Genomic DNA, 22,747 nt, shown 5'->3' with positions numbered 1-22,747 from the left:
GGTGAGGATGGACTGTGCTGAAACTGGCTCCAGGGCCCCCAAGGTCTCCCAGCTCACGCTCACAGTAGGCTACAGGAGGGCAGAGAGGAACCAGCAGTCCAGGACAACAAGGGATAGTAAGGAGATAAGCCAAAGGTCAGGGGCGACTAGCAGACAGGATTAAACAGAGAACACTCCAAAATGTCAGGGTCACAAGCAAGCAGGAATAGTCAAGAACAAGCCAAGATCCGTAAACAGTATCAGACATAGGACACAGAGCAATGAGCACATGGAAGCCAAATCACAATATTGATCAGTGAGGTTGGCTTGCAATGCACAGGTTAATATAGTGTTCCTAATTAGAGGCTGTAGTGGAGCTATGCTGAGGGAAGATTATTTAAGCAGCCAGGTGAGAGTGGCTGGCCTCTAAAGGTGAACACGTGAAGGAGAGGCAAGCTGATAGACAAACATTACTGCATAACCATGACAGAAATCCAGTGTCAGGCGCAGAGGACTAAAAAATGTTTTAAATGCATCACTGAGGCGGTCCACATTTCCACCGCTTCTCCTTTGACCAACAAAAGCCCCAAAAATACTTTTTCCATGAGACTGTAACCTACCAGAGTCTGGGAAGGCTTACATATACTCCTCTTTAAGGTGTTCTCAAGATATTTCATCCTGTGCGCCCTCTGCGAGGGCAGGATAGGTTCTGAAACTTTCCCCTTGTAACAGTGGTCAAGAAGACTTGCCAACCAATAATGTTCCTTCTTAATGATGCCACAAATTCTTGGGTCCTATCACAGGCTTTGAAGAACGAGGGAGCCCTTGCACCGCAAGTTTGTGGAGGCATGAGAAGCAGAGTCCACGGGGTCACTGAGGAATACGGTATCTGGAACTGTCTTCTCCCAGCCACTTACTACTCCCAGGTGGGGACTGAAAACCATCTCTTAAGGTTTGATGAATGTCTTCCTCTACTTCAATGCCTCCAAAACTGCTAGAACCCTCCTCCTCCTATTATGTGTCCTGTGGCGTCACAAGAATCGTGTCTGCATAAAGCAGGCCTTGAGAGGAAAGAAAGACCTCTTCTTCCTGCTTCTCTGTCCATAATGCCACGCAGAGTAGGCTCCAGCAAGAACACAAAAGGAATTGGGTCACTAATGCATGCATTGTCACAACTCAACATCCTTGTCGCCTCCTCAAATGGTGACAGTAAAGTGCATGCATTCTTTATCAGCAGCCATTGGTGTGGGGAAAAAAAGCTGAGCTACCCAGAGCCTGTCCTTGTGCCATACTCACAAAGGTAGTCATTGGCGGCCCTCTGCTGCATGTGCAGCCACTGCAGCATTGCCAAAGTTGAGTTCCACCTGGTGGGCATGTCACAGTTCAGGCAGTTTACGGGTAGATGGAATTCCCACTGAATATCGGTCAACTGAATACGACCTGAAATGGCTACAAACTCTTCTGGCCTGCCTTAGAAGATTTTGCAACCCTGGGTACCTGTTTAAGGAATACTGCACCACAAATGAGGACATGTGGCAGGCATGGTACATGTGTCAACTTTCTCTGGCGAATGGCGGACAGAAGGTTATTGCCATTATCACACACCACCATTCCTGGCTCAAGCTGCCGTGGCTTGAACCACCTCTGGGCCTGGGCCTGCCCCTACAGAACTGAAAGAATCTCTGCTTCGGTGTGGCTCCTGTCCCTTAGACAGAGCAGCTGAAGCACTGCATGGCATCTTTTAGCCTGATTTGTTGAACAGCCCTTTGAACGCTTAGGGGGCTACTGGTGGTTCGTAGAACAATTCAGCAGAGGAGGGCATGGAGGAGGAGGGGGATGAGTTGACAGATCTCGTATCATCACCACTAGCTGTATGGAAACATGGCAGCAAAACAAGCTCCAGAGCTGAGCCCGGTCCTGTAACCTTCCTAGTTACCCAGTGTGCTGTGAATGAAATATATCATCCCTGACCATGCTTGCTGGACCATTTGTCAGCAGTAATGGGGACCTTGCTGCTGACTGCCTTGTCCAACGATGCCAAAACATTGCCTTCCACATGATGGTACAGAGCTGGAATGGCCTTATGTATAAAGACTGGGAACCTGCCATTGTGGTACAGCACATTCTGTAAATTCACGGAAGAGGGCAGAATCCACCAGATGGAAAAGCAGGAGTGGTAAAGCCAGCAATTTGGACAAGCTAGAAATTAGACGCTGGGCATGTTTTGTGGCAGAGAGTGTATTTGTTTTTTTGTTTTTTTTTTGATGCAGCAGCTGGGGCAGAGAAATTTGCCTGATATACTTTACAGCTGGTGGTGTGCTGCTGGCAGATGTGTTGCAAGGACCTGTGACACCCTTTGCTATACCATCATCCCTGTCAGTGAAGGCTGCTGAGAGGTCATGAGATATAGCGGGGGTAGACATGAAAGGTGAGGAGGAGAAGAATTGTGTCCCTTGTCTGTGGCTTTCATGTGCTCTTGCTAAGGGGCTGAGTGGTCAGAGGTTAAATGCCTTGTCAAGCATATGGTACCCAAATGGCTGGTGTTTTTGCCAAGTCTGATCTTCTTGCGGCAAATTGCAGCAGTGTGATTGGCTACACATGTGCTAAAAAGGCCGAGACAGCTAAGCTGTAGGAAGTGGGCTGGGAGGTAACCACTCCACAATCTGATGGAATAGGGTGGCTGCTCTCTACTCTTCCATGATGGCTGCCTCTGGAGGACACCTTGCCTCGTTGGGGTTGTGCCTCGCCATCACTTTCCATCTCTGCTCTATCTAGCACCCAAGTCACATCAGTGACCTCATCATCATCATTCCCTCTGTCCTCATCATCATCACTGGAGCCAACTTGGCAATACACTGCGGCTGGGGGTACATGACTGCCAATTTATTGTTTATCAGTGTTCTCCCCTCTCTGTAGGCTCATGTTACTCCCTTCCTCTACCTCAGAACCAACACAAGAAGCAAGTGGCTGATGCTGTGCATATAATTCAGCGGACTCCTCCATGTATGATGCTGGAGCTATGGCAGGGGTAGCTGTGGACAACGAGGCAGAATAAGCCGCTCTGGCAGCTGCAGTGGACTGTGCACTAGTGTCAGCTTGGGTCATAGAGGATGAGGAGGATGAGGATGGTTTAGTAAGCCAGTTCACCTCCTCCTCTGCAAGCTGTGGCTGGATAGCACAGGCAACATCACTAAACAGAGGAAATTATGCCCTGCCTGAGGACTGACCACGTCCACCTTTGCCTGTGGACATGCACACTGCTGGCCCCCTCATAGTGGCATGGGAACTTCTGCTTCTCTTTGTTGGCCTCCAGACATGATTGGGGGGGGGGAATGGGGAAGGGGGCAGGTTATTACCCAAGATTTTATTTTAATAGAAACTGGGAAATGTGTGATTGAATGCACTTTATTGAATGACAATTGGTGTTTGGTGCACTTTAAATTGAGGACTAAATTCAAAAACGATATAAAAAAAAAAAAAAAATTAAAGGGGGAAACACCAGTGTCGCAGTCAGAAAAATTGCAGCTGACAATTTAAAAAAAGAGGTGTCAGGCAAGGGACAAAAAAAAAAAACGAGAAAAACAAACACGCAGCAACCAAAATAAATAAAAACGATAGAGTATACAGCACTGTATACAGTACTAAATGTTATGTAATGCTGTGTTAAACACTGTACTACGCTACATTGATGCTACACTATACTGACACACTACAATTTACTCACACTACACTAACACTCTACACTCAGAGTCACAATAAGTGAACACACTAACTCGCTAGTAGCAAACTGAGCCCTTCTTTATCTATCTCCACTCCAAAAACACACTGCAAAAGCTTCCTGTGGGAAGGAACCTTTTATAGTGTGGGGTGGGACTATTAGCACTGAGCCGCGATTGGACAAAGTCATCACAACTGTGTCCAACCAGGGCTCTGACAATGCTCTGTGCCCTAATTGGCAAAACCTTGCACCTGACCAACGGTCAGGTGCAGGGCTTCATCCAATTAGGGCCTGCGGAGCACCATGAAAATTCGAGTGTTTGCTTGGCTTGAACTGTTCGCCTAACTCTAATAAGAAGACAACAAACACAAGACACTATAACAGATATATACATACTGCTTCATTGGCCTCTTCAGGGTTCGCCTTTGAGCTAATGTTCCCTTCTGCAGTGGTGACCATCAGGCTTTGTTCCTCCCCCTTCACTTCCCCGAATACTATACGGTGGAACTTTTGTGAAAAAAAGAGGCTTTTTCGCAGGTTAATCTGAGGGCTGGTGCGGAGGCGACCATCATAAAATTCCTTAGATGGAAATGTGCAAATATCTAAATGCTGGAGATAAAGAAGGCACAAAACTGGGATTAGCTACATGGCACAGTGACCTTTTCAAGGTGATTTCCGTAACACACACACCATACAACCATAATGGTAGGATGTCTTCAACACAGAAACTCAGTAAAAGTAAAAATAATAAAGTGGAACTGATACACAGATTAGGTACATGGCAAGTGAGAATTCCCCCAAAATCCCATAGAGCAGTGCAAAATTGTCACAGAGTTAAGTGAACCAACGCCAATCCCACAAAGAGAGGGAGGAAAAGGAAAAATGGGGAAAGGAAGCCAGACCCAAAGAAAAAGGGGGGGGGGGGGACAGGGCAGAAAAGAAGAGTAGAGAGGGTGGGGGGAGGGGAAGGAGAAGAGAAAAGGGGGGGGGGGAGAAAACAACCTATCAATATACCCAAGACATATATGGTAAATCACTAGCTTTAACCTGGGCTCCCTAAACCAACCAAGATAGGTAAGCTTATACAAAGGCAACACTTGATTAACTAAAGAGCCCATTGCTGTAGTGCAGGAGGAGAAGGCTGTTTCCACTTAAGGAGAATAGACTTCCTAGCATGATATAGTACATAAAATAAAAACAACCGGTTTTGGTGTGTAGTGATGATCATGTTGCATATCCCTGATAGTAGGACTAGCGCATCCATAGGCATTACCACTCACTAATGGCACCAACCTAATGCCACGTACACACGACCGGACTTTTCGAGGGACTAGGTCCGATGGACTTTCGGCGGCGTTCCGGCGGACTTTCCAAATGAACGGACTTGGCTACACACAATCACACCAAAGTCCGACGGATTCGAACGTGATGACGTACGACTGGACTAGAATAAGGAAGTTCATAGCCAGTAGCCAATAGCTTCCCTAGCGTCGGTTTTTGTCTGTCGGACTAGCATACACACGAGCGGATTTCTCGGTTCGGCGGAGTTCCGGTGGGAAAATTTAAAACATGTTCTATTTCTAAAGTCTGCCGGATTTTTGGCAAGCAAAGGTCCGATGGAGCCCACACAAGATCGAATTGTCCAACGGACTCGTTCCACCAGACCTTTGCCGTCAAAAAGTCCGGTCGTGTGTACGTGGCATAAGACACCACTTCCCCCAAAAAGAATGTAAGAGAGGACAAGACCAGGCCATGTGGATGAATGTTCCAGTGGCAGTACAACATTTAGGACAGGTAGGGTCAACCGCAGGGTAAATAGCAGACATGCATTGAGGGGTGTAACACACTTTGTGTAAAAACTTTAGCTGTATCCACCTATCCCTGGCTGAAATCATCTGGGGGATATACTGTTGGAAACCATCCTCCAAATCCCCATATGTTAGAGCGGATAGACCCCGCTGCTACACATAAAAAAGGCAGGATACCCTAGTGGTGTCCGACAGAGCCATTATATATCCCATAGTTTGTAGATGCTATAACTTTCTTTATCGTAAATCACGTGACACAGAGCAGCCATAATAATTACTATGTGGGTTATACGCCACCTATAGGTGAATGGACACTGGTACATGCAAAAGACAGGAAGTCCCCACTATATAACCTCTCCCATACAGGGAGTACTTCAGTTTTTTCGCCAGTGTCTAAGGTGTTGGTCACGGTTAATGAAGTGCTAAGAAAAAGCTCCGCAAAGAGATCCTTGATAGGATCAAGAGGCTATGCAGTCGAATCCATTCAAAGTGCCAAAAAGGGCCAAAATGGATGGTACTGGAGCTTCGAGGAAGAACGAGGTTTCCTGCCTGTAATGCTCCTCTTTTGAGGGCTGGACCCTGGGATCCAGCACCTTGGTCACATATACTAAACCAAAGGTTACTCTGGCAGGGTGCTGTACAGGTCCAAGGGGGACCTGGTCCTTGAAGGTCCGTCATGACATGGCCCGCCATGATGGGTGGAGATTGGGTCTGTCTGTGTATACCAGCAGTTTCCTGCTGTGGGAATGGTGAGTTAAGAAGATCCTAAGGAGCTTATATGGTTCACTTATGGACTTCTTTTTGAGTAGACAATGTCTTGCCTGTTTTTTACCACTAGAGTGTTTAGCATTACCATGCTTCCCCAGTATTGGGCTCAGTGTCAGCAGCACTCTTGTGGAACAGCATTGCTCCTTACTGTGTCACAGGGGGGATCACCCGCCTCCGGGCACTCGACATCCCCCTAGTAGGACCCCCTTTTCACCCCTAGCAATCCTGATTATGAGACTGTCATCTATGCACACGCGGGAAATCAGCCCTTTTAAAATAGAAAGGAGGCATTCCTTTGATGCGGGGCGTGGCTTAGCGTGGACAAGGGTTTGGCGTGCTCGCAATGCACGGCGCAGGTGCAAGGCTTACTGCCTTTATAATGCTTCACTCTGGAAAAAGTCTCGTGGCATGGCGGAAGGGACACAGAGCATATGTGTGGCATGTAAGCTGTATGGGTGTTGGATACAGGCATTCTTAAGGCATGTCTACTCAGCATAAGGCTGAGCAATTATAGCGGCATAGTACTCATTGCTAGACAAGAGCTCAGCAGTGGATGCATTGTGTTAGTACGTCTGCTTTTTTGTGCTTAGGACATGTCTTCCCGAAGGAGAGGTGGCAATACAGCAGGGGGGAGCGCAAGGTCAGGGTCTGAGGATACTAGTCACACTTCCACAGTACCATCCTCCCCTGAAAGACCTGAAGTGGCTGGCTAGTCTGAGCCATCTAGACTCTCAGGTGTTGCAGCTGCTTCCAACATTTCAGCCTCTGCATACGTCACTAAGGACGATTTGGCTTCAGCATTAGCTGGTTTGGAAGGAAGAGAGCTGATATACTTGCATCTTCCTCCCAGGCTGGGATAAAAACATGGTAGGTCTCCTTCTCCATCCCCTGACCTTCCAGCATTGGAACAGGAGTGGGCAGGAGATGTTGAATTATCTTTGGGGGATCGGGAAGAAGGGCATGCGGATGTCTCCTCCTCTGAGGATTCAAAAGATTGCTGGTTTAATCCCTTACGTAATTGGTCTATTCTGGATATAAGTTGCCCCCAGCATAGGCAACTGAAGCCCCCTTTTCCTCTTTGGGTTCTCTAAAATCTCCACAGGGTCCACATGCTTTTCCTGTACACCCTTTGATTGAGCAGTTGATATATGCTTACTAGGATCACCCAGATTTTTCTTCCTCCTAAAAGGTTTTCTCTTCTTTACCCTATGGAAAAAAAGTTCACTAAAAAGTGGAGTTTGCCAGCGGTAGATGCTATCTCCTCTGTGAATAGGCGTTTAACTTGTCCAGTGGACAATATCCAGGTGTTTAAGGATCCAGCCGATAAAAAAGTGGAATCTTTACTCAGGGCCTCACTTTACTGTAGTGGGTGCAGTAGCACAACCTGCAGTAGCAGCAATAGGCATTTGTCAGTCTCTAAAGGACCAAAATGAAGCAAGTTCTCAAAGGTGTACCTGCTCGAGGAGAAGAGGCCCGGGATTTAGCTGAGCTACCAAGGGCCTTATGTTTTGCGGTTGATGTTATCAAAGATTCTATTCATCAGGCACGCCTTGCTCTCCTGTTAGTGCATATGCGTAGAATTCTGTGGCTAAAGCATTGGTCAGCTGAGTCGCCATGTAAAAAGCTATTGACTGGGTTTCCCTTTCATGGGAAACGGTTGTTTGGGGAAGATTTGGATAAATACATCCAAAAAATCTCAAGTGGTAAGAGTACCCTTCTAGTTAAAAGAAGGAGTAGGCATCCTTTATTTAAGCATGCTTCCTCTCCGGTGCCTGGGGCAACAGCCTCCAGGCAGTCGCGACAGCCTACACCTTCAGGGTCAAAGGGTAGGCCTCAGGGCTAAGCACAAGGCCAGAAGAAGCCCTGGGGGCAGAAGCCTACAAAGCAGAGTCCTAAGGCCTCCTTATGAAGGAGTGCCCCCCGATCGATCAAGTGGGGGGAAGACTTCTGTGGTTTTCAGGGGCCTGGCAAGAAGAGATCCAGGACAGATGAGTCATCTCTGTGGTAGCCCTAGGCTACAAACTATAATTTCAGAAATTTCCACTGGTTATTTTTTTAAGTTCGAACGTCCCCAAAGACCCAGTGAAAAGAAGGTCTTTTTGGCGCTAGACCAATTGATGTCTCAGGGTGTATTCATAGAGACCCACTCAGAAGAGCAGGGCATGGGGTTTTATTCAAATCACTTCACGGTGCCAAAACTGAACAGCAATGTCAGACCCATTCTAGATCTCAAGGATCTGAATCGGTTCCTAACCATTCGCTCCTTTTGCATGGAATCAATCCGGTCAGTCGTATCCACCTTGCGGGAAGGAGAATTTCTAGCATCAATAGATATCGATGCATATCTGCACTTGCAAATTTTTCCCACTCACCAGAAGTTTCTGCGTTTTGCGGTAGAACACTACCACTTTCAGTTCGTGGCCTTGCCCTTCGAGTTAGCCACCACGCCCTGGGTGTTTACAAAGGTTCTGGCCCCACTGTTGGCGAGACTAAGGGCCCAGGGTATAGCAGTAATGGCATACCTTGACGACCTGCTGCTGGTAGATCAGTCGATGTCAAGGCTAGACCAGAGTGTCCAGCACGGTCAAATATCTGGAACACCTGGGTTGTATTCTCAACCTAGAGAAATCATCCTTGCGACCAGTAAGGAGACTGGAGTATTTAGGTCTGGTTATAGACACAGCCCAAAAAAGAGTGTTTTTGCCTCAGACAAAAGTCAACGCTATAAGAGAGCTGGTCCAGGTAGTCAGGGCAAGGAAGAGTCCTTCCGTTCGCCTTTGCATGAGGTTGTTAGGGAAGATGGTGGCTTCATTCAAAGCAGTTCCCTATGCCCAATTTAATTCAAGACTGTTGCAAAACAGTATTCTGTCTGCTTGGAAAAAGAAGACCCAAGCCTTGGATTATCCAATGAATCTTGCCCCAAGGGTGCGCCAGAGTTTAAGTTGGTGATTGATAACCAAAAATTTGCAGAAGGGAAAATCCTTCATACAGGTTACTTGGAAGGTAGTGACAACGGATGCCAGCCTGTTAGGCTGGGGAGCAGTCCTGGAAGAGACCACTGTCCAATCGAAGTGGTCAGAGTTCGAGAAGTACTTGCCCATCAATATCCTAGAGATTCAGGCGACACATCTGGTTCTAATGGCCTGAACATTCAGGTTGCGGGATTGTCCCATTAGGATACAATCCAACAATGCCACAGCAGTGGCCTATATCAATCACCAAGGGGGCACCAGAAATCACGCAGCCCAGAGGGAGGTGAACCATGTTCTGGCTTGGGCAGAGGAGCATGTACCTTGCCTACCTGCAGTCTTCATTCTGGGGGTGGAGAATTGGCACGCGGATTTCTTGAGCCATCAACAATTATTCCCGGGAGAATGGTCCTTACATCCCAACATTTTTCTGGCTATATGCCAAAAATGGGGTACCCCGGATATAGACCTATTGGCGTGCAGGTTCAACAAGAAGTTGGACAGCTTTGTGTCAAGAACAAGAGATCCACTTGCAATATGCATTAGTGACCCGTGGGATCAGTTTTCACTGATTTGTGCGTTCCCCCCAGTTCAGCTGCTACCGCGTCTTCTTCGCAGAATCAAGGAGGAAGGGAAGCCGGTAATTCTAGTAGCCCCGTGTGGCCCACAAGATCCTGGTATGCAGAGATCGTGATCGTAAGGATGGCAGTAGGGGATCCATGGACTCTTCCATCTCGTCCAGACCTGCTGTCGCAAGGATCGGTATTCCATCCTGCCTTACAATCGCTAAATTTAACAGTTTGGCTATTGAAACCCATATTCTAAGGTGTCAGGGGATTTCAGGTTCAGTGGTAATTACCCTGATTAATGCAAGGAAGTCGGCCTCTAGGATCACTAATTATAGGGTCTGGAGGGCCTATGTTTCCTGGTGTGAGACCAAAAGATGGCATCCTCGGAAGTATGTCATAGGTAGAATTCTTGCCTTTCTACAGTTGGGGGTAGAAATGAAGCTGGCCTGGAGTACAATCAAGGGTCAGATCTTGGCCTTGTCAGTGTTTTTTCAAAGGCTTCGCATTCTTTAATCCAGGCCTTAAAGAGGAAGTAAACGCTGATGAGTTTACTTCCTCTTTCATTCCCTGCAAAGGTAAAGCATAATGGACTACTATGCATCGCATAGTAGTCCATTATGTGTCACTTACTTGACACAGGAGCCAGCAATGTCACCACTGTCCCCTGTAGTCCGGCGCATCCATCTTCTCGGTGGGTCTCGCTGCTCCGCTGCTGTCATTCGGCAAAGCCGCGATGACGTCACTCCGGCGCATGCGCACGGGAGCCGCCACGTGCGGCATATTCGCCGTTGACGGTGCTGCGATCAGTGCACCTGTGCGCCGCTGTCTACGGCGCATGCGCCGTAGACAGCGGTGCCTGTCTTTCAATTAATAAGAATGCGGCGCTACCTAAAAGTACTAAAACTTATAAATGAATAATAATCCCAAAATCAATATAAATCAAATAATATCGACTAAATGAAACATGGATATAATAAGAAATGAATCCATATAGATAATCCAAATAAAGATACGTGTGCACGCAATAAATGTGCAACAATTAGTGAATAAAAGTCTGTGAAAAATTATCAATCCAGTGATTAAATAGAAATAATTTGCATAAGTAATCCAAATATAAACAAGCGTATAAAAAATATATATATATATATATAAAAATGTATAAAAATATATAAAGTGAAAAATCCGTGAAAAAACAAATGTAGTGACTATTTAGATAATCAATATACACACGTGATTGTCCATAAATAAAGTGCACTGATGACTGATGAATTGCAAAAAATATACAAATAAAGTTCATGCTCAAGGGAAGGAATTTGGTGTCGGACCTATCACTTCCGGTTTACGGCCGAAACCGGAAGTCCGCGATTGCTGCACACTCTGCTGTATTTGTGAATGTAAGTGTGGATTTTACCTGTTTATTTCAATAAAAAAGCGAAGATACTACACATGAAAGCCCTCTGTGTTTTTCCACTTTATATGGCTTGGATTTCCTGGAGCTATTAGGAGGGCATATAATATATAACCTTACAGTGAAATACAAACAGCGGTGGAGCAGTGTGACTGAAAGATTAAGAAGCCAGCAGTTATCCTTTTACACAGTGCCTGTTTACCAGCTATTGGAGGTGAGAGGCTGGGGAAAATAGTTGGTGCACCCATTAAGCACTGAAGTTTGCAGTGATTTGCCACTCTTGGGAATTGATTCTTCACACTTTTTTGCATGAACTTTATTTGTATATTTTTTGCAATTCATCAGTCATCAGTGCACTTTATTTATGGACAATCACGTGTGTATATTGATTATCTAAATAGTCACTACATTTGTTTTTTCACGGATTTTTCACTTTATATATTTTTATACATTTTTATATATATATATATATATTTTTTATACGCTTGTTTATATTTGGATTACTTATGCAAATTATTTCTATTTAATCACTGGATTGATAATTTTTCACAGACTTTTATTCACTAATTGTTGCACATTTATTGCGTGCACACGTATCTTTATTTGGATTATCTATATGGATTCATTTCTTATTATATCCATGTTTCATTTAGTCGATATTATTTGATTTATATTGATTTTGGGATTATTATTCATTTATAAGTTTTAGTACTTTTAGGTAGCGCCGCATTCTTATTAATTTATATACCTATTTTTTAGTGCAGAGATCACTGTTTTTATGCTGGCTGCTTCCTATGCGCATCAATTTTGTATTTATTTAAATATTTTAAAAAAAATTTTAAAAAATTTTTTATGACATATTAGGTGGAGCGCACTAGTTTACTCTTTACACAGGTGCCTGTCTTTCGCCAAATATCTCCTATACCGTGTAGGTTTAGGAGATATTTCTTGGACCTATAGGTAAGCCTTAATCTAGGCTTACCTGTAGGTCAAAGTGTGTTGTAAGGGTTTACAACCACTTTAATACAAGGGGTAACACGTATAACTCGCCAGTTAGGACACCCTTGTGCCCATGGGATTTGAATCTAGTTTTGTCAGTTTTACAAAGACAGCCTTTTGAACCGATGTGCAATATTCCCTTGGTTCTTTTGACAAGGAAATTGTTGGTCTTAGTTGCGGTTACCTCCACAAGAAGGGTATCAGAAGTGGCAGCTTTTTCTTGTAAAGAGCCATACTTAATTATTCAAAAGGACAAGGTGGTGTTGCGTCCTCACCCAACTTTTCTACCCAAGGTAGTGTCAGGTTTTCATCTGAATTAAGATGTTGTCCTGCCTTCCTTTTTTCCAGGACCTCGTTCTGCGGAAGAAAAATTGTTACACTCTCTCAATGTAGTGAGAGCAGTTTAGGCCTATCTGAAAGCGTCAGCTCTGATACGGCAAATGGATGTTTTGTTTGTGCTGCCAGATGGCCCCAGGAAAGGGCAGGCAGCGTCAAAATCAACCATTTTAAAATTGATTTGTCAGGTTATTATTCAGGCTTATGATTTGAAAAGAAAGTTTCCGCCCTTTCGAGTTAAAGCGCACTCTACCAGGGCAGTCAGTGCTTCTTGGGCAGTGCATCACCAGGCTTCTATGACTCAGATTTGCAAGGCTGCAACTTGTTTGTCAGTGCATACATTCACTAAATTCTGTCAGGTGGATGTAAGATGGTAAGAGGATGCCGCCTTTGAGCGCAGAGTGTGCTGCAGGCGGCAGTATAGGTCCTTGCGTCTTATGGCGGTCTGCCTTTTGATTTGTGTCTCCCTCCCCTCAGAAGACATTGCTTTGGGACATCCCACATAGTAATTACTATGGCTGCTCTATGTCCTGCGATGTACGATAAAGAAAATAGGATTTTTATAACAACTTAACTGTAAAAATCCTTTTCTTGAAGTACACAGAGGTCCCTCCCCTCTTATTGGGATATATGCATTGCTTTTCTACAAAAACTCAGGTACTCTCTGTATGGGAGGAGTTATATAGGGGGGTCTTCCTGTCTTTTGAATGTACCAGTGTCCAATCACCTATAGGTGGTGTATAACCCCCATAGTAATTACTGTGGCTGCTCTGTGTCCCATGATGTATTCCAAGAAAAGGATTTTACAGGCAGGTAAGCTGTTCAAAAAATCCTATTTTTGCGCAAACCAATCATTATACGCTTATTGGGATTTTTTTTAATCAAAAATATGTAGCAGAAAACATATTAGCTTAGATTTATACATTTATGAAGAAATTAGATATGCTTTATAGCAGAAAGTGAAAAATATGTTTTTTTCAAAATTGTCTGTGTTTTTTTTTTGTTTATAGTGCAAAAAATAAAACGTAGTGTTGATCAAATACCACCAAAAAAAGAAATAAATAAATATTTGTGAGAAGAAAATTAAAATTTTGTTGCACAACCGCACAATTACAGTAATTGTGCAGTATCACAAAAAATTGGCTGGTCATGAAGGGGGGGGGGTAAATCTTCTGGAGGTCCAGTGATTAATATTGTTCTTTGAGGTTTGTGAACTACGCAAAAACAATTCTATAAATAATACTTGGTTAAAAAAAAGTATATATATATATATATATATATATATATATATATATATACACACACACACACACACACACATACACACTATATTGTGAAAAGTATTGGGACACCTGCCTTTACACGCACATGAAATTTAATTTTAATGCCAGTCTTAGTCCGTAGGGTTTAATATTGAGTTGGCCCACCCTTTGCAGCTATAACAGCTTCAACTCTTCTGGGAAGGCCGTCCACAAGGTTTAGGAATATGTCTATGGGAATGTTTGACCATTCTTCCAGAAAAGCATTTGTGAGGTCAGGCACTGATGTTGAACGAGAAGACTTGGCTCGCAGTCTCCACTCTAATTCATCTCACAGGTGTTTTATGGGGTTGAGTTTAGCATTCTGTGCAGGCCAGTCAAGTTCCTTCCTCCACCCCAAACTCGCTCATCCATGTCTTTATGGACCTTGCTTTGTGCGCTGGTCAAAATCATTTGGTGGAGGGGGGATTATGGTGTGGGGGTTGTTTTTCAGGGGTTGGACTTGGCCCCTTAGTTCAAGTGAAGAGAACTCTTCAGGCGTCAGCATACCAAGACATTTTGGACAATTTTATGCTCCCAACTTTGTGGGAACAGTTTGGGGATGGGCCCTTCCTGTTCCAACATGCAGTTTGTGATATATATCAGTAATATTAGATTTTAAAGTAAAATCAGCAAGCTAGGAGATTTAAAGAAACAGCTTGGAACCGCCATGACTTGTAGTTCTGTATTGGCTGTGTGCTGCTAGTTGGATACTGGGACTGCTGGGGCTTGTAGTTCCTTATTGACTGTGTGCCACTGTCTGAATAATGAGCTCTCTAGGACTACCATAACACAGCTGTAATCATTGCTGGTAGCCCTGGATTCCTAGTTTGTGAATTATTGGAACATTGACCAACATGTGTTGTATTTGTCCTCTCCATTCTGGCCCTTTCTGCCCTATTGTGTGTTGAGCTCCCCTCAATAAAACACTCTATGGGGTTGATTTACTAAAGGCAAATAGACTGTGCACTTTGCAAAGTGCAATTGCACTCTGCAAGTGCAGTTGCTCCGGAGCTTAGTAACTGAGGTAAAGCTTTACTTTGCAACGAATACCCAATCACGTACAAGGGGGGAAAAAAAAAACAGCCTTTTTGCTTGCATATGATTGGATGATAGAATTCAGCAGAGCTTTTCCTCATTTACTAAGCTTTGGAGCAACTGCTCTCGCAGAGTGCAACTACACTTTGCAAAGTGCACAGTCTATTTTCCTTTAGTAAATCAACCTCTATATGTCCAGTCTTGTGTGCTTAGCCTGGGTGTGTACTCTCTCTCTGGGCTCCTAGTATGCCACAATTAGCTTATATAAGTTGGTCATCTTTAGTTATGTGGGTTAAAGGAACCCCCAAATTTTCCTTTGTTATGTACATAAGTTACAGACATTATTATTATTATACAGGATTTATATAGCGTCAACAGTTTGCGCAGCACTATTCAACATCGGGGACGACAGTGCAATTACAATACAATTCAATACAGGAGGGATCAGAGGGCCCTGCTCCTTAGAGCTTACAATCTAGAAGGGAGGGTCAAGTGGAACAAAGGGTAGTAGCTGTAGAAATACTTCTTACCATACGATACTGAGTGTCCAGAAACAGCGCCCGGTTCTCATACCTCTCGAACAGCGAACGATCCGTTTTAAGAAGTTTACAAACTTCATTTATTACTACGGGGCGAAGCTGACGATGGTCCCCAATCAATACAATCTGTGACAAAGACCAAGGGGAAAAAAAAAAAGGATGTACTTTCACTGTTTTAGAAGTACTTAAAACTTTTTAGCTTCTCCCCCCTTTATTTTCACCTGTTGATCCTGCCACTAACAGTTACTCAGTAAATTTTGGAGGAGCAGCTTTGTCTTTTCACTAACATAACTGGAGGTGTTTTGTAGTTCCCAGAGATAAATAGAAAATATATTTTTTTTTTAAATTTCCGCTTATATGGGAAAAAAAAAAGAGTCGTGAATAAATACCACCAAAATAAAGCTCTATTTGTGCGAACAAAATGATAAAAATTTAATTTGGGTACAGCGTAACATGACCGCGCAATTGTCGCGTTGAAAAGTGCGAGAGCGATGAAAGCTGAAAAATGGTCTGGGAAGGAAGGGGGCTAAAGTGCCCAGTATTGATGTGGTTTAAGTTCTATAAGTTGTGAGGTGGGGCTTCCAAGGATCAAACTTGCTTTCCCAGCACATCCCACAGATGTTCAATTGGACTGAGATCTAGAGAATTAAGAGGCCAAGTCAACACCTCAAAAGTATTGTGTTCCTCAAACCATTCTTGCAGTAGGGCACATTATCCTCCTGAAATTGGCCACTGCCATCTGTGAATACTCTTTTCACAAAGGAGTGTACTTGGTCACCAACAATGTATAGGTAGATGGTACGGTTCAAAGTAACATCCACTCAAATGGCAGGACCCAAGGTTTCCCAGAACAACATTGCCCAAAGCATTACACTGCCTCCGCTGGCTGCCTTCTTCCCATACTGCATCCTGGTACCATCTTTTCTTGAGCCAAGTGATGCACTCGCGCCTGACCTTCTACTGTATATGATGTAAAAGAAAACGTGATTCATCAGACCGGGCCACCTCCTTCCATTGCGCCATGGTCCAGATCTGTTGCTCAGTGCCCACTGTAGGCACTTTTGGCTGTAGACACAGGTCAGCATGGGCACCCCTGACCAGTCTGTGGCTGTGCAGTCCTATACACAACTGCAATGCCTTTTCTATTTCTGTTTTCAGCACATCATCTTCAGGGACAACATGTTTACTTGCTGCCTAATATATCCCATCAACTTGCAGATGCCATTGTAACAAGATAGTCAATATTATTCACTTAACCTGTCAGCAGCCATAAAGTTATGGCTGATTGGTGTGGGTGGGGTGGGTGGGTGGAAGAGTGCCCCTTTGGTGTCGGGTTGGTGGGTGGAAGAGTGCCCCTTTGGTGTCGAGTGGGTGGGTGGAAGAGTGCCCCTTTGCTGTGGGGTGGGTGGGTGGAAGAGTGCCCCCTTTGGTGTCGGGTGGGTGGGTGGAAGAGTGCCCCTTTGGTGTCAGGGGGCTGGGTGGAAGATTGCCCCTTTGGTGTCGGGCGGGTGGAAGAGTGCCCCTTTGGTGTCGGCTGTGTTGGTGGAAGAGTGCTTCTTTGGTGTCGGGTGGGTGGGTGGAAGAGTGCCCCTTTGGTGTTGGGTGGGTGAAAGAGTGCCCCTTTGGTGTCGTGTGGGCGGCAGAGTGCCCCTTTGGTGTCGGGTGGGTGGGTGGAAGAGTGCCCCTTTGGTGTCAGGTGGGTGGGTGGAAGAGTGCCCCTTTGGTGTCGGGTGGGTGGGTGGAAGAGTGCCCCTTTGGTGTCGGGTGGGAGGGTGGAAGAGTGTCCCTTGGTGTCGGGTGGGTGGGTGGAAGAGTGCCCCTTTGGTGTCGGGTGGGTGGGTGGAAGAGTGCCCCTTTGGTATCGAGTGGGTGGGTGGAAGAGTGCCCCTTTGTTTTCGGGTGGGTTGGTGAAAGAGTGCCCCTTTGGTGTCGGGTGGGTGGAAGAGTGCCCCTTTGGTGTCGAGTGGGTGGGTGGAAGAGTGCCCCTTTGGTGTCGGGTGGGTGGGTGGAAGAGTGCCTCTTTCAGCTTCTGAATGGCTGACAAGTTCAGTTTGTCAAAATATTGTCAGTGCGTCCCCTGGTTTCAGTGCCCACGCATTCACACAGATGGGAGCAAAAGAGACAGATGGCACAGCCTAAAACCCGGTGACAAGATGCTGCTGCCCTAACCCAGAAGTCATGTGGGAAGTCTGCTAAAGGCAACTGCACTGGATTGTCTAAAGTGTACCTCAAAGCCTATTTCCCCCTCCAACTCTTCCACCCACCTCTGTCCTAATATTATTTTTTTTTACCAAAAATACCCTCTACAAAGGTTGAGTCCACCATTAGTGTTGGGTACTGATTAGTAGCATCAAGGTGTAAATAGCCTTATGAATATGCGTATTGCCTTCACCAGTAATTTAGGAGTACTGCACGATATACGCAGCACAGCACATGGCAATTCCACTTACCGACTGTACACCTTTATGGCTGACAAGTGGCACAAGAGACTCCGGCTCGGTGCACATCCCGCACTCGTCAATGACCACCTGCGTGATAGGAACCTCTGTCAGCATATTACTCGAAGATGCCACGCAGGTACACAAGATGATGTCATGATGTTTTAGCTGCTCTTTGCGTGCAGAAGATATCAGGCCCTTATACCTGAAACAAAAAAGTAAGATACAAACTGACTTCTTCAAAAAGGCAATGTAAGCAAAGGGGAGGTAGGAAGAGTCTAAAGCCCCATACACACTATCAGATTTTCTGCAGATTTTTTCCTTCAGATTTACCAAAACCATATAATATAAGATCAAACCTTAGGAGTTTCAATTTGTAGGCAATCAGGCAGGCCCTTGCACTACATGGTTTTGGTAAATCTGAAGCAGAAAAACATAGTGTGTATGGGGCTTAAGTGTTGGCGACCAATCAGACGCCATCTAAATCCCAGCATTCAGAACAATGACATTTGATTTACTGATTGGTTGCAGACTTTACCTCTACACATAATCCTCTGCACAGTATATACAGTTGTGCTCATAAGTTTACATACCCTGGCAGAATTTATGATTTCTTGGCCATTTTTCAGAGAATGATGAATGACAATATAAATGATAATGCAAAAACTTTTCTTTCGCTCATGGTTAGTGTTTGGCTGAAGCCATTGATTATCATTATACTTATATAATATATCATTATATTATACTGTGTTTACTCTTTTTAAATCATAATCACAACAGAAACTACCCAAATGACCCTGATCAAAAGTTTACATACCCTGGTGATTTTGGCCTGATAACATGCACACAAGTTGACACAAAGAGGTTTGAATGGCTATTAAAGGAACCCGTCCTATAGTAAGAGCATGCAACAAAGTGCATTTAGGGGAACCCCCTTGGACTTTAACTGGCAGAGGGGAATAAGAAGAAGTACAGCGTTGCCAACCGCCAGTATTTTTACTGACAGCCAGTAAAAAAAATGGGCACTTTTCTCCTGCCAGTAAATGCCAGTGAAAGAAAAAGGTTGCCAGTAAAAAATATGGCTGTGACGTTTGGCCGAGTCCATCTGAGTGCCTGCTAAGGTGTGCTCGGACTGTGCTGGCAGTGTCCCATAAAGTCATAGTGCAAGGGAATGGAGCAGCCAGAGCCTCATGTGCAGGTCTGTGGAATGGGAGGCGAGCCAGGAGGGGACTGAAGGGACCACCTGGCATGGAGAGAGAGGCTCACTGTGACTCAGGAGGGGACGCGTCATGTTGGTGAGGTGCCATCATCATCTGTGCTGCTGCACACTGCTGTCAGTGTCTCTGTGAGAGTCAATTGCATGTGTGTGTGCCGCCCATTCTCATTTCTTGCCCTAATAAAGACATTGTTTCATCAAAGGTGGGACCCCTTATATTTATTTTATACTATATGTGAAGGGGGAGGTGGCAACATTGGTTTGCTGTGAAATAGCCACAACATCGTAACAGAGGTGAGTGCAAAGCAGTCGAGACAGAGGGATAGGAAAACACAGAACACACAATGAAAGACAATGTATAATACACATATAACCCTTCCTGTTTTTCCTTACATATCTATATCATCTTGGCTCATCTCTTCTCCATCGCGGATTCTTTGGTCCATATCTCGAATTTGTTTGCTGTAGGGGTTTGAGGGCTCCCGGATCAAATGATGCAGGGCAATAGGTCTGTAGGAAACAAACAACCATCAATCACCTTGCAGAACATTTCAACCTGAGCACTAATCCCTATGGAATACAGCACTGCATACTATTGCATCCTCTAGGTTTTGCAGAATATTACCATCATAACACTGAAGAAATGACACTTGTCTACAATGTAAAGTAGTGAGTGTACAGCTTGTATAACAGTGTAAATGTTCTGTCCCCTCAAAATAACTCAACACACAGCCATTCATGTCTAAACTGCTGGCAACCTTAAAGGGGTTGTAAAGCTTTGTTTTTTATTTTCTAAATAGGTTCCTTTAAGCTAGTGCATTGTTGGTTCACTTACCTTTTCCTTCGATTTGCCTTCTAAATGTTTTTTTTCTTTGTCTGAATTTCTCACTTTTTGTTTCTCCTCAGTAAACTTCACACCATCATCGGAGCGGTGTTTAGTCAGCCAGAACAGCTTACTGAGGAGGAACAGGAAGTGAGAAATTCAAACCAAAGAAAACAAAGAAAAAAAACATTTAGAAGGGAAATCGAAGGAAAAGGTAAGTGAACCAACAATGCACTACCTTAAAGGAACCTATTTAGAAAACCTTTACAATCCCTTTAAGTGAGTACACCCCTAAGTGAAAATGTCCAAATTGGGCCCAAAGTGTCAATATTTTGTGTGGCCACCACTATTTTCCAGCACTACCTTAACCCTCTTGGGCATGGAGTTCACCAGAGCTTCACAGGTTGCCACTGGAGTCCTCTTCCCCTCCTCCATGAGGACATCACGGAGCTGGTGGATGTTAGAGACCTTGCGTTCATCCACCTTCCATTTGAGGATGCCCCACAGATGCTCAATAGGGTTTAGGTCTGGAGACATGCTTGGCCAGTCCATCACCTTTACCCTCAGCTTCTTTAGAAAGGCAGCGGTTGTCTTGGAGGTGTGTTTGGGGTCATTATCATGTTGGAATACTGCCCTGCGGCCCAGTCTCTGAAGGGAGGGGATCATGCTCTGCTTCAGTATGTCACAGTACATGTTGGCATTCATAGTTCCCTCAATGATCTGTAGCTCCCCAGTGGCGGCACCACTCATGCAGCCCCAGACCATGACACCCCCACCAACATGCTTGACTGTAGACAAGACACACTTGTCTTTGTCCTCCTCGCCTGGTTTCCGCCACACACGCTTCGCACCATCTGAACCAAATAAGTTGATCTTGGTCTCATCAGACCACAGGACATGAATCCAGTAATCCGTGTCCTCAGCCTGCTTGTCTACAGCAAACAGTTTGCAGTCTTTCTGGTGTATCATCATTTAGAAGAGGCTTTCTTCTGGGATGACAGCCATGCAGACCAATTTGATGCAGTGTGGGGCGTATGGTCTGAGCACTGACAGGCTGACCCCCCCCACCCTTTCAACCTCTGCAGCAATGCTGGCAGCACTCGTACATCTGTTTCCCAAAGACAACCTCTGGATATGACGCTGAGCACGTGCGCTCAACTTCTTTGGTCAACCATGGCAAGGCCTGTTCTGAGTGGAACCTGTCCAGTTAAACCGCTGTATGGTCTTGGCCACCATGCTGCAGCTCACTTTCAGGGTCTTGGCAATCTTCTTATAGCCTAGGCCATCTTTATGTAGAGCAACAATTCTTTTTTTCAGATCCTCAGAGAGTTCTTTGCCATGAGGTGCCATGTTGAACTTCCAGTGACCAGTATGAGAGAGCGAGAGCGATAACACCAAATTTAACACACCTGCTCCCCATTCACACCTGAGACCTTGTAACACTAATGAGTCACATGAAACCAGGGATAGAAAAAAATTAATACTTGTGCCCAGGACATTTTCACTTAGGGGTGTACTTCCTTTTGTTGCCAGCGGTTTAGACATTAATGGCTGTGTGTTGAGTTATTTTGAGGGGACAGCAAATTACTCACTACTTTACATTGTAGCAAAGTGTAATTTGTTTAGTGTTGTCACATGAAAAGATAGAAGAAAATATTTACAAAAATGTGAGCAGTGTACTCATTTTTGTATATCTGACAGCCTGTAAAATGGCCTTACAGACTCTTTATAGTAATGCAGCCTTCAAAAGTTATAAGGTACTACATGCTTAAAACTTTATTAAACCCAAAAACAAATATTTTATTATATTTCAGCTTACCAATTATTATCACATGCTAAAAGTACATACACTATATTACCAAAAGTATTGGGACGCCTGCCTTTATACGCCCATGCACTTTAATGCCACCCCAGTCTTAGTCCATAAGGTTCCATATTGCGTTGGCCCACCCTTTGCAGCTATAACAGCTTCAACTCTTCTGGAAAGGCCGTACACAAGGTTTAGGAGTGTGTCTATGGGAATGTTTGACCATTCTTCCAGAAGCGCATTTGTGAGGTCAGGCACTGATGTGAACCTCGCAGTCTCCGCTCTAATTCTTCCCAAAGGTGTTCTAGCGGGTTGAGGTTAGGACTCTGCACAGGCCAGTCAAGTTCCTCCACCCCAGACTTGCTCATCCATGTCTTCATGGACCTTGCCTTGTGCACTGGCCCAAGTCATTTGGTGGAGAGGTGATTATGGTGTGGGGGTTGTTTTTCAGGGGTTGGGATTGACCCCTTAGTTCCAGTGAAGGGAACTCTTAAGGCTTCAGCATCAGCATACCAAGACATTTTTGTCAAATTCATGTTCCCAACTTTGTGGGAACAGTTTGGGGATCGCCCCTTCCTGTTCAACCATGACTGCTCACCAGTGCACAAAACAAGGTCCATGAAGACATGGATGAGCAAGTCTGGGGTGGAGGAACTTGACTGGCCTGCACAGAGTACTGACAACAACCCGATAGAACACCTTTGGGATGAATTAGAGTGGAGACTGTGAGACAGGTCTCCTCACCCAACATCAGTGCCTGACCTCACAAATGTGCTTCTGGAAGAATGGTCAAACATCCCCATAGACACTCTCCTAAACCTTGTGGACGGCCTTCCCAGAAGAGTTGAAGCTGTTATAGCTGCAAAAGATGGGCAAACTCAATATTGAACCCTACGGACTATGACTGGGATGCCATTAACGTTCATGTGCATGTAAAGGCGGGTGTCCCAATACTTTAGGTAATTTAGTGCATCTTGTATTTGACAAATCCAAATCTCTATGGTCATAGTGTCTCAGTCCAATTATGGAAAACC

At 44.8% G+C, this 22,747-nt stretch overlaps 1 protein-coding gene across 1 annotated transcript in view; it reads right to left on the bottom strand.

Moving 5' to 3' along the window:
* Positions 1 to 22,747, bottom strand: part of HELZ2 (helicase with zinc finger 2) — a 100,277-nt gene that overhangs the window by 29,102 nt on the left and 48,428 nt on the right. The window contains exons 14-17 of the mRNA XM_077460425.1: positions 19,477 to 19,593; positions 17,880 to 18,072; positions 15,421 to 15,555; positions 4,094 to 4,306 (exon numbers count right to left, since the gene is read on the bottom strand). Coding sequence (XP_077316551.1) covers positions 4,094 to 4,306; positions 15,421 to 15,555; positions 17,880 to 18,072; positions 19,477 to 19,593 — 658 coding nt within the window. The remainder of the gene's footprint in view (positions 1 to 4,093; positions 4,307 to 15,420; positions 15,556 to 17,879; positions 18,073 to 19,476; positions 19,594 to 22,747) is intronic.

This window comes from Lithobates pipiens, unplaced genomic scaffold, assembly GCF_037356315.1.
Source record: "Lithobates pipiens isolate NorthernLeopardFrog02 unplaced genomic scaffold, aLitPip1_a1.2 Scaffold_28, whole genome shotgun sequence".
Lineage (NCBI taxonomy): Eukaryota > Metazoa > Chordata > Amphibia > Anura > Ranidae > Lithobates > Lithobates pipiens.
This window is presented reverse-complemented; position numbering and strand designations above follow the sequence as displayed.